This window comes from Crassostrea angulata, chromosome 7 (genome assembly GCF_025612915.1).
Source record: "Crassostrea angulata isolate pt1a10 chromosome 7, ASM2561291v2, whole genome shotgun sequence".
Classification (NCBI taxonomy): domain Eukaryota; kingdom Metazoa; phylum Mollusca; class Bivalvia; order Ostreida; family Ostreidae; genus Magallana; species Magallana angulata.
In genome coordinates, this window is record NC_069117.1 from 48,013,710 (window position 1) to 48,030,147 (window position 16,438).

The following is a 16,438-nucleotide window of genomic DNA, read 5'->3' on the forward strand; positions in this document are numbered from 1 at the left end:
TATAATTAAAAAGGCGCGAAACTTTTCTGGCATTATTTATGTTTTTCAGTAGTTATATTTTTACGACATTTTACTCCACTTGCCAGTTCAATTTTTAACTTGATTTATAGGCATTTTAAATCGACACGTTTTCTTGCTTTCAATGATTTCTAAAATGCATTGCAAGTATACATGTAATTTATATCATTAATGATGAAACCCAGATAACAGACATTTTACTGAATTATATTGCTTGGGGCGGGGTGTGTGGTGCAGTATGTGTAATATAAACTTCACCAAAGAATGTTTCTCAATGTTGCTAAATTATGGATTTTTTCGATTTTAAAATTTCTTTTGATGTCTTTGAATATATTTGGACGAAATAACATGGGAGTTAACTCAGTGAATATATGCTAATTTCAACAAGTTATTTGTTTTTCAGACACCAAAAAAAGCTTTTATTTTTTTCTTATTAAGTTCTCATTAAGTTGTTAGTTTCTCTGATTTATCAGTTCCAAATATCTTGAATGGACTCATAACATGATGATATTCCTCGAAAATAATGATGTAATTAATAAAGAATTTACATGTTTATAAACTGATAAATGCATGTAATCTTATCACATGTAAGAGAAAGATTAAATTTATAAATAAACTCATAACTAAATTATGAAACTTGGGCGAATATTATTTCTAGTTTCTTTTCCCTCTAGGTCATTAGTCTGAGCCAAAAATAGACCGATATTTACGGTCATTAGTGTGGACAAATCACAAAACGAAAATAGAAATAGAAAGGAAGTAGGCCTAATTCCCTGAAACTAAAACGAAAGAAGAATCTGCGTCTTTTATCCAACATGACACAAACGATAGGACGGGTTGACAATCCAGTAAGTTTTTCTTATCATCAAATAAGTTACACACATTATTGGATGGTGGGATGTTCCATTCTTATGCACAAGTTTTTACTGTTTTGTTTGTTCTCCTTACCAGCTGTTTTCCATACACTGTATTCGTCATCGCACAGGGACTTGTGTAGAAAAAAGCGGGTACCTCGGAGGAAACACAAGCCCCCGTGACATACAAAATTTACCATAATATGTAAACGGTGTGACCGTTGGACCGAGCGCAGATTTAACACAGTTCAGTTTGATTTTTGTATGATAAAATCTATTTTAAAAAACGCATACAGTAGGATCCGCCTGCCTATTCATACCATTCGTCAAAGTTAAACTAAACGTCGCGTGCTCAGTCTACATTATGACGTCATATTTCAGACCTAAAACGTTCAAGTTTTGTCTTCGGAAATAGCCGAAGAGAGTTACGTGATTCCGAACTTTTTTTTATTTCTTCTTTCATTGTTCATCAATTAAATTCATATGAATGCCGCTGTAATGAAATTAAATATTTTATTAAGTATCTAAAAGATCAGTTCCTTGACATTTATGTTCTTATTTTCCGTCTGATAATTTGATAAGACATACATAGAACAAGTCGTGTTTCTTGATTGAAACACTACTTAAACTTATCTGGTTTCCTTTTTCATTTCTTTTAATTCAAATTACCTTCAAATGAAACATTGGAACTTATCTAATCGAGTTCAGGGGCAATAAACATCGATAAGTACCAGTCAATCAATGATCGAACTAACTTTTTAAAAACAAAATGGCTGCCAATATGGCGGCGCCCAGGGCTGGAAGAAATTTTTTTTGGCCTTAGTACCCCTGATTCAACTTTCATTTTTCACTGATTTTCATATATATATGTGTTACCATTAATCCTCGCTTCGCGAGGCGGGCCTTGCCCGCCTCTCGCTGCGCTCGGTATTATTGCAATAAAATGCATACATAAAATTTATTCTCTTTTTAGAAGTGGACAGGCATAGAGAATAACATAAACTTGAGCTACTTGTAGTTTTTGAATTATCTCCATATTTTTGTAACACGTACATCTTGTGGAAATGAACATTGTATGGTGCCAAGAGGGTTTGTTCATATCAATTTTAATATGTAAACGGTGTGACCGTTGGACCGAGCGCAGTGCAGTTTGTTTTGTGTAAAACAAAATTTATTTGAAACGCACACAGTAGGATCCGCCTGGTTGCCTACTCAAATCATTAGCCAAAATTTAACTAAATGTCGCGTGCTCAGTCTACATTATGACGTCATGTTTCAGACGTAAAACGTACACGTTTTGTCTTCGGAAATAGCCGAAGAGAGTTACGTTATTCCGAACTTTTTAGCTCACCTGAGCTGAAAGCTCAAGTGAGCTATTCTGATCACATTTTGTCCGTCGTCCGTCTGTCCGTCCGTCTGTCCGTCTGTCTGTCCGTCTGTCCGTCTGTCCGTCTGTAAACTTTTTACATTTTGAACTTCTTCTCTAAAACCGCTTATCCAATTTCAACCAAATTTGGCACAAAGCATCCTTATGGGAGGGCGAATATAAATTGCAGAAATAAAAGTCCGATCTGTATTCAAAGCGGAGAAAACCTTGAAACTGTAGAAAAAGGGGGGTGCATTTTTAAAAATCTTCTTCTCAAGAACTATCGAGTTTATCTTAACGTAATTTAGCATAAATCATCCTTAGGGAAAGGAAAATATAAATTGCAAAAATTATAGGCGATTTCTGTTCCAAATTTGAGATAATTGCGAAAATACTTATAAAGAATGGCTCGTTATTCCATATATCGTAGACTGGCAATTCATTGCGATAGACTGGACTTATGACAGGCATCGCCAGTCTACCGCATCTCGAAAACGAGGTTCTTTGTTTGAAGCTGGCAGTTTGTTGTGCAACAGTTGTGAAGTAAATTGAGGTTAAATATTTCAACGCGTTGTCATTTTCACTTGTGATGTTGGTTTTAGCTTGTTTTCATTTTTTCGTTTCATTTTGCTTTTTAACTTGGAAACAATCGCCTTGTATTTGGAACATAGACTTCGGTAAATGTTTACCTGCGAAAATGATAAAATCTGATGCATTAACAACGTACTAAGTGCATTTCCCTCTGTTTTTATTGTTTATTAATTAATTTTCTGATTGTTCCAACAAGGATCAAACAAGTGTGTTGGTGTTAGCTTGTTCGGATTTTCGTTTTGTTTTCATTATTTACGCTTTTAAACCTGGAAACTATCGTCTACAGGTATTTCGTGATTTTTACGTATCAATTCAAACAGATACTTCGGTAAATCAAACAGTTAACTGTTTACCTGCGCAAATTAAGCAAAATCTGATGTAGGGGTACTGAAATACAATTCCTTCTATCGGTAATTCGGCATTTTCTTTTGCGTAATGGTAGATTAATGCAATAGATTTTGTTGAGATGCTCGACATTTTCTCGAGTTTATTCAGTTTAAATAGAGTTTGATATCGCTGACGGAAATATGTAGGTATGTACATGTATATATATATATGATTCATTTCGAAAAAATAAATTGTGTTCTTTATTTGTTATAGTGCATGTTTCTTGTGTTTAATTGTTTACAATTTCTATTTACTAACCATATTTGAGTGTTAAGCTTCGAATTATAAGCAAGATACAAAGATTTACTCACAATTCTATGTTTGTACACAGATCTTAAAAACTAAAGATTAAAAAAGTAAAAAATTTGTCAATATTTATTAAGAAAATGTTCAAAGTCTGTTCTTCCAGAAACCAACTTTAACAACTTATTGTATTGTAAACTTAATCTTTTTAGCTCACCTGAGGGTGGGGCCACAATGGGGGGGGGGTCGAAGTTTTACATAGGAATATATACAGTATATCTTTAAAAATCTTCTTCTCAGAAACTAATCAGCCAGGAAAGCTGACACTTGTGTGGATGCATCCTCAGGTAGTGTAAATTCAAAGTTGTGAAAATCATGACCCCCGGGGGTAGGGTGGGGCCACAATGGGGGATCGAAGTTTAACATATGAATATATAGAGTAAATCTTTAAAAATCTTCTTCTCAGAAACTAATCAGCCGGCAAAGCTGAAACTTGTGTGGAAGCATCCTCAGGTAGTGTAGATTCAAAGTTGTGAAAATAATAACCCCTGGGGGTAGGTTGGGGCCACAATGGGGGATCGAAGTTTAACATATGATTATATAGAGTAAATCTTTAAAAATCTTCTTCTCAGAAACTAATTAGCCAGGAAAGCTGGCACTTGTGTGGAAGCATCCTCAAGTAGTGTAGATTCAAATTTGTAAAAATCACGACCCCTGGGGATAGGTTTGGGTCACAATGGGAGGTCGATGTTTTACATAGGAATAAACAGAGTAAATATTTAAAAATCTTCTTCTCAAAAACTAATCAGCCAGGAAAGCTGAAACTTGTGTGAAAGCATCCTCAGGTTGTGTAGATTCAAGGTTGTGAAAATCATGATCCTCAGGGGTAGGGTGGGACCACAATGGGGGGTCAAAGTTTAACAAAGGAATATATAGGGTAAATCTTTAAAAATCTTCTCAGAAACTAATCAGCCAGATGATTCTTTATAATTATTAAGACTTTGGCCCCAGGACAATTCTTTGGCCTCACGAGAAGGTTCAGAGTTTGATGTACGTTTATATCCGATATATAAACTATTGTTAAGGATCTTTTTGAGAACTGCAATACTCAACATATGATATGACTATAAAATCATCCTGTCAGAAAGGGGACTAATGATTATAAACATAAGAATATCCAGGGGGAAATGGATTTTATTTATACAGGATCTACATGTATTATTGTACATTGTCCAGATAGTTTGTATTATGACTCCATTAAGCTGATTTTATCATACCTATTGTTCCTCAGGTGAGCGATGTGGCCCATGGGCCTCTTGTTTAAAATTTCTTCTTTCATTGTTTATCAATTTAGTTCATATAAATGCCACGGTAATAAATATGAATACTTTATTCAGTATCTAAAATTTCAGTCCCCTGATCTTAATAGCGAGCACAGCTCGCCGGCGCGCAGCGCCGGCGAGCGAAGCGAGCTCTAAGAACCAGTGTGCGCGGGAAAAATAACGAGCTAAACCTACAGTTCATCAAACAAAATTTATTGTCTACGTCCCATAATGCTCTCTAATGTTTTCACCCGTGGTGCTATGCCAAAAATGGCCGACTTTTAACTCGTAATTTACAGTGACTTAAAGTTTGAAGACTTGTTTTGAGTACCGCATATGCTTTGGCGAGACTCAAAAGATTTGTTACATGCTTCCATAAGTTCGTAATGAGTCGAGAAACGTAAACAAAGACGAACAAAGTCATGGATGACGTCACAGTGCACTCGCGCTATATTTCCCGCGATAAATTTAGAGGTGGATCAAACATCTGTATTGCGTGTACAAGCTATTTCAGTATAGACTGCGATACCTGTCTCATTGACGTATGATTTGTTTTTATTTTTTTTTTAATATAGAGATTTTATGTATATATATTAGCAAGAGCCATACTTACTGTCATATCGATCCATTTTTAAGCTAATTGTGCATGAATGAGTAGGGAGGAAATAAACAATAGACCATTTTGAAAAAAAATAAAAAGGAATAAAATAAAAAAATAAACAGTTAAAAAAATTAAGTAGATATGGCATATAATCAGACCATTAAATTTAAAAATGGGAAATTACACACCTACAAACAGGTATAATTCTTGCTACGCTCGCCAGAACGGTAGCACCGTAAAACATATTATTTTTATTTTCCATCCAATAATTTGATAAGACATACACAGAACTAGTCGTGTTTCTTGATTAAAGCACTTTTGAAACTTATCTGGTGTCCTCTTTTATTTCTTTTAATTCAAATTACCTTCTATCTAAATACTGGAACATTTTAATCGAGTTTAGGGGCAACAAACATCGATAAGTACCGGTCAAACAATGATCGAATTAACTTTTTAAAAACAAAATGGCTGCCAATATGGCGGCGCCCATGGCTGGAAGAAATTTTTTTTGGCCTTAGTACCCCTGATTCAACTTTCATTTTTCAATGATTTTTTTATATATACGTGTTACCATTAATCCTCGCTTCGCGAGGCGGGCTTCGCCCGCCTCTCGCTGCGCTCGGTATAAAATATTAAATTTTGTGGAAATTCCTGGTATATGTTGAATAAGTATTGGAATTGACATGATCAATGACCGCGCCCCATAATGCAAATATTATACTTAAAATATAAACGGTGTGACCTAGTGCTGATTTTTTTTTGGTTTAAAAAGAGACCGTACTGGCGTGCGACCAGTTCTCGCAGAGTATCATTTCTCGCCAGTACATTGTGACGTCATTTTATCAACACATAATATTATAGACGAAAAATGACGTCACAATGTACTGGTACTGGCGAGAAATGGTACTTGGCGAGAACTGGTCGCACGCCAGTACAGTTTGTAACTTAATTCTACCATTTTAATGTACACTATACACAACTGGATCTTTCAGCCTACTAAAATCATGAAGAAAACGTTGCTTGCTCAGTCTTCAATTATGACATTTTTTTTTTATTTACATGTATAAGAACAAGTGTGACCTTGGAAATATCTGAGCTGATGGAAGGAAGATGATTCCTAAATTAATACTTGTAAAAATTTAGAATGGTTAAGAATTGAAATATGCTACTTTAATCAATATCTAAAACTTATTAACTTGATGTATTTGTTTTTTTTCCTTTAGATGTTTTGATAAGACGTACATGTATGAAAGAAGTATTTCCTGATTTAAGCACTTTTGTAACTTACATGGTGTGCATTATTGATTATTTTTATCAAAATCACTTAAGATTGAATTCTTAGAAAGATTTTGAAAGAGTTTAGGGGCAATATACATCAGAAAGCGCCAGTTATTAATGATTGAGTTGACTTTGTTGAGCAAAATGGCTGCCAATATGGTGGTTGCAATGAGCTTGAAGAACATTTTTTAGCTGTTAGTAGTAGTACACCTGATTCAACTTTCATTTTTCACTGATTTCCCCATATATACCTGTTGCCATTAAGCCTCGCTTTGCAAGGCGGCTTGTCCAATTCTTGTTGCACTCTGTATTAATCGAGTGTGTTTGGTTCTTGGCCATTGTGATACAAAGCCAATAAGTTATGTCGCTTGGAATAGATAATATTAGATTTGGCACTGTTACCTACCCCTTCCTCTTTTTCTAACCCTCAACACTCAACCTTTTTTGAAATTTTTGGACACAAATCAAGGAAAATAACTTATTAAAGTAGTCCGAGTATCGCACTACGTCATAATACGGATTTTACAATATTGGTTCGACTTTTACAAAGCGTTTTAGATACCCGGTATTGATTTTGCTCTACATCGCTGTTGTAAACAATGGCAATAATAAGCAATTAGAACGGTAATATATGTATTCTATGAGAGATAGAAATGATTAATGTTGAGAAACTCGATTCTGTTAAAGTAAAATGAAAAACGAAGTTTCTGATTAACCAGGATCTCAGGTATGCTTATATCTTCTTTGTTTTGACCCCCCCCCCCCCCCCCCTCCCGAATTTTTCTTTTTCTTTTACTAAAACCGGTTTAAATTTAGAGACAGAAGCTATTTCGAATTTAATCAATTGTCAACTAATTAATGTTTAAATGATATCTGACATTGTTGACAGATCTAGGCAGAAAACTGTAGCAAAATGTGATTTTTACGGATTTTTTCGTCAGGGTCTACTTGGTTTAGAGCTTATAGCGTGAAAAGTAATCCGTCAACATATGATTTATTTTACCAAATCTTTTTTCTAAGATGTCAATCTATAGAATAAACACCATGAATTTAAGTTTGAGTCCATAAAATAGTAAAAAAATTACCAAACGCGATACTAGCATTGCATTTTTTGTATTCCCTTTTGATACATCAGGTCCATAAAGCGTACTTACTTACAAAAACTTGCGCAAAATTATTGATGAGATATGACTTAAATAAATATTTATACTCTATTTTGTATGTTCAGTTCTAATTTTCCCAAAATTGGTAATTATTTTTAGGAAAAACGAACGTCTGCCAAATTTCATAATTGTCAATAATTTTCGCAAGGGGGTACATCCGTCTGAGAGGTGATAACAAACAAACTAGCATGTAAACATACATATTTTCTTTTGTATATGTATTGCTAGAATGTATATTTATCATTTAAAGCTAAGCTTTTAATAATTGAGCCCATTTAGTGCCGAGTATAGGACTACCTTAAGTGTTGTACAGGAAAGTAAAAAAGTCAGTGAATTTAAAATTCTTCTAACTCTAAGGTTTACTTCTTGTCTTCCACAGCTCTGAAAAAGGCGAAAATTATTACTGATAGTAATTGGAAAAAAGGAAAGAAAATATTATAAATACAACTAAATCAACATTTATTACAATATTTTTCAGCTCTTGCCTTTTGAAGGTGACATTCCAGGGGGACTACAGCCTGGAAAACAAGTTTTTGTGCAGGGAAATATCCCAAACCATGCTAACGGGTAAGCTTTCGAATCTCCCCTTTTTGTGTCCAAGTAGAGATGGAAGTTAATCAGGCATAAATATTGTTACATGTTATTTGGTCTGTATTTTTGTTCCAACTGCATGGATTTCAATGTTCCTCTATACTTCTGAAGAATCAGGCTTATCATTTTTTCTTACAATATACAAGTTATAAACTTCATGTTTAATTGGACGGTATTTGTTTTTTTTCTCTCCATTTTTGCCATGTACATGTATCTATTAACTAAAATGAAAAAAATCATTACTATTTCCATGATATTACTTTAATTTATGATAAAACAAATCTTCAGCACTATTTTGTGTTGTCTTGAACATTCTTGCACCTCCAAATTCAGCACATGCAGTCTTAGCATAAACCTGGCAGGAAATAAAGAAAAAAAGGCATTTTTATTTAGTCTCCACTGATAAGATAACCTGGTAACACTCAATAAAATGAGCACACAGCAGAGAACTTTTTCAACCTAAAAATCAATAAGATATTGAGGCTAATTTTTGAGAGAGAAAAAAAAATGCAGGTGATACAAAAACAATAAGGACACACAGCATCCATGAGTCGATAGCAGATAATGTAGATTGATCTTCAATGTCCGTCAAGAAATAGTATTGTACTAATTGAACTGTACTTTTTCTGTGCACTGGATATTGCAGTGGTAAGGTGTCGAAATAGTGTATAGAGAATAACTTGCAAACTATATACTCATATATTATTCTGTAGTTATGCAGAATTCATCAGTAATTGATCTGATGCCTTTTTTCTAGCAGTCAGGACAATGTGTCACCTGCTGTTAATTTACAATGATGCAATATCACAGATACTTAACAAGCTATATTTTTTATTGATAATCGCTGGAAAATTCTATGTGATTTTTTTTTTACATGTAACTTGATGTTAAGGGAATACATGTATAATCAAAATTAGACATGTAAAACTACTCCTCTTAACAATATGCAATCCAAGATCTCTTGTATAGCATATAGAGGAGTGGTTTACATGTCTTGATTTGAATTGTACACTCAGTTAAACCTCATTATCCAAAACTCCATGGTACTGAGAAACAATTCCAATAAATCCAAGAATGCGAGATGTTGAGTTAAAATACGAAAATTGAAAGAAAAAGTGTTAAGGACTTCCAAATCGCTTTGACATATCCATTGTATTCAAGGTATCAGTTGATTGATATACTTAGTTCAACTAAAGTTTAAATTTGTGTATATACTGTACATTCCTGATTAAACGCAAGGAATAAATATCCGCGTAAATTCGTGAGAGGCACATCTCACAGATTTTAAAATCTCGCTGTTATTTTTCTGACAAATGTAAATTAAAGAAACTATGATAAAAATCTGGTGTTTGTGATTTCATATTTTCGCGTTTTGATGCAGAACGGTTGATTCGCGGAATTAAGTACTCGCGAAATATAAGGAATTTACAGTATATCCTTGTTTTGCAGCTAGCTGTTACAAGTTAGCTGAAATTACACAGAATTGTCCCTAATGAGATACTGGTAATCAATTCCTTATCAAACTATAGAAAATCTGTCCAATATAAACTTTACCATGTTAGATTTGGCATCAACTTTAAGTGTGGGAGAGGGGATGGAGCAGATATCGCCTTTCACTTCAACCCCAGGGTCAGCCAGGGCTGTGTCGTTCGTAACACAATGCAGAACGGACATTGGCAGGCAGAAGAGAAACACGGAGGAATGCCTTTCAAGAAGGAAAAACCATTTGAAATCATCTTCTTGATTGAAGAAAGCCAATTCAAGGTATTTGTCAATGGGGGCAGAGGTGTCATTAGATTAAGGGTACTAACCTGTATACATCCAACCCAAGAGACAGTCAGTCAATGGTGCTTGCGCTTTTCACCGAAGCTGTTTCATCCCATTGTAGAACATATATATATATAATGATAACTGCAGATCTGTTGCTTTACAAGAACATTGGATTGACAGGCTGTAGTGTTTCAGCTACTCATATACAAATAAATTTATAAGTTATAACGTACACAAAAATATGTACTATATTGCATGGATTTATTTCAATTCGAACAAGTGCACTGTTATTAGTTTCTGTTGTTTATTTATCTTAAGACCCTAGAGAGAGTAAGCTTTCATTATTAACAGTGATGTAAGAGCATGCTAAATTTCTCAAAGACAATAATTAACAGTTATGAAGTTATTCATCTAACTTCATTTAAAGAGTTTGATACATTAATATTTACATCTACCAAGCATAATTTCCTCTATTTCTTACGGAAACTTATAGTTGATTCATAGCTCTATAGAAACAGCCAAACTGAAATCTACATGCACTATTTATCGATTGGTCGAAATCTACAGCGGCTGAAAGTGACAGGACTGAAATTGACACGCCCTGTTTATCGATTTATATGAACCTACAGCGACCTTCGTAAAATCCCGCACTGCACGAAATAATCATGACGATGCCAGACTCAAAGTCCCACAGGAGACATTTTGGCTGTTTCTTCAAGCTAACATACCTTTTTACATTAACAGTAATTTTATTAGTGAATTTTACAAACTTTTCATAATCATTTTATTAATTAGTTAAAGAAAGATGTTAATATAAACAATAAAATGCTTTCTTTGATGATTCATGCGGGATATGAAGGTAGCGACATTGCAGGAAAAATACACAACCCGCTAATAGGGGATTAGCGGGTTATGCACTTTTCCTGCAATGTCACTACCTTCATATCCCAAATGAATCACCAAAGAAAGCATTTTATTGTTTAAATATACTCAAGGGTTTTTATTACTGCCTCACGTTAATTTGATATGGAAAGAGCATATCATTTGAAACTTTTAGTGAAATTCACATGAAAATGACCATACATGGTATTCAAATGAATTCCTACATGAAATTCACTTGAATTTTGAGTGAAAATTTACTTGAAGTCTGAGTAACGATGATTTTATCTGTGTCCCAGCTGATTATCATTAGTCTAATGATAGTTACACAACATTTTTTAGTCTAATGCATATGATTAGACCTTTTTTTTTATGACTCATACAGATTGCAGTGAATGGGAGGCACTTCACAGAGTTTCAGCACAGAATCCCGCTGCACAGAGTGAATGCCCTCCAGATTCCCCCGGGGGTGTCCATCTTCTTCATCAGGTTCGACGCCCCGTACCCAGCAGCCCCAGCCATGAGTTACCCATCCAACAGCAGCTACCCCCCACAACTGCCAGCCCCTATCTATAACCCGGTGAGTCTCATTATTGTCTTAGGACCCTCTATATACTAATGAAATTTGATTTTAAGCTTACCTAAGCTGAAAGCTCAAGTGAGCTTTTCTGATCACTTTTTGTCCGGCGTCCGTCTGTCTGTCCCTCCATCTGTAAACTTTTTTACATTTTTTACTTTTTTACATTTTTTACTTCTTCTCCAGTGTAGATTCAAGTTATTCAAATCATGATCCCTGGGGGTTTGGTGGGGTTCAAATTTTTACATACGAATATATTGAGAAAATTCTTTAAAAATGTTCTTCTCAAGAACCAATTGGGCAGAAAAGCTGTAACATGTGGAAGCATTCCCAGATGGTGTAGATTCAAGTTTATTCAAATCATGATCCCTGGGGGTTCGGTAGTGCCACAATTGGGGGTCGAATTTTTACATAGAAATATATAGAGAAAATTCTATAAAAATGTTCTTCTCAAGAACCAATTGGCCAGAAAAGCTGTAACTTGTATGGAAGCATCCTCAGGTAGTGTACATTCAAGCTTGTAGAAATCATGATCCCTGGGGTACGATGGGGCCACACAAGGGGTTGAAAATTTGATGTAGGTTTATTTAAACAATAAAATGCTTTCTTTGGTGATTCAATCGGGATATGAAGGTAGCGACATTGCAGGAAAAATACATAACCCGCGTTATAACAGTTACAAAAGGTGCCCAACATAAAAACATCTGTAAAATATTTTGAAAATTATTTAAAACAGGATCAATTTAACTCATTCTTTATCCCGATATTTTTGATATGGCTTCATAAAGTTGATTGTATTTTGTCCAATGTTGCGCAGGTGAGTGATGTGGCCCATGGGCCTTTTGTTTTTGTTATGAACTTGAGAAAATCATATTTATGAACTAATTATTTGATACATGTAGTGCAGCTTAAGAAATGTACAATCACTTAAAAGATCAAATCTAATAAATTGTACTTTTCAGCCTATCCCATACGTGGGATTAATCCCTCCATATGGGCTTCAAGTTGGAAAACTTATCTTCATTTCGGGAATAACACGAGGAACGGACAGGTATTATAGTCAGCTTCCTTTAATTTCTGTTAAATTGACTCAATTAAATTGTGTGCTGCATTTTGAATATACCACTAAAATGTTTTTATAGGCATTTGAATTTTTATATTTTGAAGATTCACTGTGAACATACAAGAGAGTCCAGCTGGAGGGAGTGACATAGCTTTCCACTTTGATGTCAGATTTAACTGTGGAAACAATAATATCAACGAAGTTGTCCGGAACTCCATGAGTGGAAACAGTTGGGGATCAGAGGAGAGACACAAGCCTTTCTTCCCCTTCAGACCCCAGGCTAACTTTGATCTGATGATTCTCTGTGATGCTCATGTATTCAAAGTAAGGTCATCTTTGTGTCAAAGTTTTAATCGCTATACTGTAACAAAGACTGAAATCAGTCAAAGTAAGATCATCTTTGTGTCCAGGTTTTAATCGCCATTCTGTAACAAAGACTGAAATCATGCAATCATATAAGTCTTTCCTTTGTTACATTGTCACCAATTTCAGCTTTAAGTTTAGATAGATGTATATGGTATCTGTTATTCAATATTTTTCATAAATGTTGATGGTACATATAGTATATACTTTTTGAATTCCAAAATGAATGTTAATGATCTTGAACCCCCCCCCCCCTCTCCCCCTTTCCCCTCTAGATCTCCTTATGCACTTCTTTCATTTAGAAGCAAGGTGCATGTGTATTCAAATTCAATAAAAGATATTCTATATAAAGAGTATTATAGACTAACTCTTTGGATTGGATTATAGGTGGCAGTGGATGGGAAGCACTTCATTGAGTTCCAGCATCGGCTTCAGCCCTTGGGTCGGTTCCAGTATCTCAGCATTACCGGTGACATCAGGGTCACACAGATCAGATACCAGTAAACGGTACACAGGATGTTAATGTCAGAAAGAAACTAGAGACATTTTCAGAAACTAAAGGTCAAGAGAATCGAGAAATGTACCAACGATACATGACGATCAAAAATGGCTGTTTCATTTTGCTTCTTTGTGGTTTAATTCGATTTTTTTTATCGCTTTGTAAGGTAACAATAGCAAGGTTTTGTATGCTTTTATTAGTTTTGCGGCTATGGTATCAGGTGTCAAGTACATTTTGTACTTTTAAAATAAATGGCTATAATAAATGATGCCTGATATTGGTATATGATATATCAAAGAGATTTTTAATCCTGCTAGGTTAGCATCATCATTCAACATACTACACACACAGATATACACATAAAATCAATGCAAAAAATGAGCAATACTCTTATAAGCACATGCGTTTAGCCACAGTTTATTGTCCTTTTAATTATTATCTCTCTTGAACCAAGTGCAAGTAGGTTTCTACTTTTGAAACCCCTGCGGTACATCTGTTGAACTCCACAAATTGTAACATTTAGAACTTGTCAACTTAAAACATATATGCATTCATGTATCATTAGATTCCACACACCTACACGCATCCCATTTTCTGCTAATTAATTCATAAATAATTACTTGTATGTTCATGTATGTTATTAACAGTATGGAGTTATTGATTGTCCACTAATCAACCCCTTCATGGCCCTTCAGCAGGACAAATTAATGTAGTTATTAGTTTTTGTTGGCAGATAATTTATTAATGTTTAATAATTAAGGCATTTTTCAAACTATCTGTTATAATTAAGGCATTTTTCAAACTATCTGTATCTGTTAAGATCAGTATTGCAGATATACGTATTGTAAAACATTGTTTAGAAAACTTGTATTTTGCTTTTTTGATTTTTTTTGTCCTTTTTTTTTTGGGGGGGGGGGGGGGGGTCATTTTTGCTGTTGGTATTGAATTTTTATTTTGAACTTTTTTTAGAACAATTTTTGGCAAGCACTGAAATCTGGCTAACATTTTAATCACAAAATGTGGAAGCTTGTTAAACAGCTCAGAAATGACATCAGTTGGGATTGAGAAAGTTGTGTGATAAACAATTTGTACATACCATAATTTTCAAATGTATTAAATCTAATTCACTGTTCATAACAATTGACATCTTTAATCATTTGGTTCAGAAAATTTATCACTTGAATTTTGTTATATAATTGATCTAATTCTACATCATATATAGTTTTACCTTTCAATCTCTTCTTTGTCTGGAGATAGAAAAATGCTACAAAATGGCCCCAATCACCCAAGTCTCATAGTTGTATTTGAGTGAGGGTTCTTGCTAGTAGGTGTATTTGATATCCTTTTTTCAAACTACAGTAAATGTATCAAAATATATTGCATCACACTTACACGTGTATTCAGTTAGAATATCTAGTTCAGTGCTTTTACTAGTTTTTCCCTCAAGATTATGGTGATAATCCTTGTAATCTATCGCAGCAAAAGTTGTGCAATGGTAATTAATCAAAATAAGGTTGTATTGTGATTTATTTTAACTTGCCGTTCTTGCCCTGTACTTTCAATGCTATAATATATTACTTTGACACTCCCTTAACACCCTCACCACTCACAGACCCACACTCAGGATGATTCAGTCACCGACTCTCTTTAAGTGATTAAAATGGCTGTATTTTCTCTGCACTGTTATTCTTGTAGAAATCTCAAATCACATTGTATGTATTATTGTTCTGAATATATTAGGACCAAAAGATGCTTTGCTTGTTTATAACTTAGTTACTTGCTAGTATTACTTGATGTCTTTCTAGATACATGTACTTGAAGTTAGCCAGATTAACCTAATGAATTACTAATAAAGTATCTTGCTTACTACAGTGTATATATATGTATTTTAGATAAGTATTTCACGTATACAAGAGCATATTTTTTGTTATTAACCCATCATCTCTTTCTATGGGGGAGCTTTTTAAAGTCATACAATAATTTTTTGGAGGATATTTCGTATTACTGTATTAATTAAGTGCAGTATGATTAATTTTTAATATTAGTCTTTGAAAATATTATTGTAAAACATTTTGAATGCATTCTTATAATGATTAATTTTGATAGTTAAATGTTATATCTATGACTTATTGAAAAAAAAATGAAATTACATGTAAAATTCATGTATCCTGTAAAATACCTAGCATTAATGATATGTGTTTTTGATTTCTTATGTTTTTTCTCTACTGTCAAAGACAGTTATTGTTTTGTCATAATATGTAGTATTAATAAAGTTTGCATGCTACACTCAGGTAGTCATTTGTTATTTTTAACATATAAGCTGTGAGGTCACAGTTGTCTTGGAGATTGCAGCTATCATATGGAAATTAGTTGATTCTAAAATAAAAAAAAATATTGACTAATTACTGAGAAGAAAAACTTTGGTACCCCATTACTCTTAATTTGGCATATTGCAGTTTAAATTGGCATTCATTAACTAACTCTGAATAAATAAGCAACATAAAGTGCATGCTTCTTTTGATGCCATGTCAATATATAAATACACGGTCAGCTTCAACATGCGAGCGAGTCATACTTACTCGGTTTCTTGCATACATGTAGTTTATATACCGAAGGAGGATGCTGTCTGTAAAAGCAAAAATGGCGAGAGTTTTGATAATAAGGCAAAGTAAACAGAGAATCTTCCATTTGGGCTTGGGTTACGTGTAATCAATGGAACGATTCGCATTTATATTTGAAAATTTGTACATGCAAAAGTTAAAAAAATGTACATATTGTTCGTTATTTGTTCCTTTTTCTAAATAATTTAATGAACGAAGGACTCAACTCAATAAACGTATTTAATATACACTATATTTACATCTACCAAGTAC

The 16,438-nt window shown here is 34.0% G+C and overlaps 1 protein-coding gene across 1 annotated transcript; it reads left to right on the top strand.

The window, feature by feature from the left end:
* Window positions 1–720: 720 nt before the first annotated feature.
* On the top strand, window positions 721–15,851 carry LOC128192888 (galectin-4-like). Its single transcript, XM_052865918.1, has 7 exons — window positions 721–866; window positions 8,302–8,390; window positions 9,977–10,178; window positions 11,449–11,643; window positions 12,603–12,691; window positions 12,808–13,027; window positions 13,454–15,851. The coding sequence occupies exons 1-7, from the start codon at window positions 834–836 to the stop codon at window positions 13,568–13,570; spliced, it is 945 nt and encodes a 314-aa protein (XP_052721878.1). The 5' UTR covers window positions 721–833; the 3' UTR covers window positions 13,571–15,851.
* Window positions 15,852–16,438: the final 587 nt, after the last annotated feature.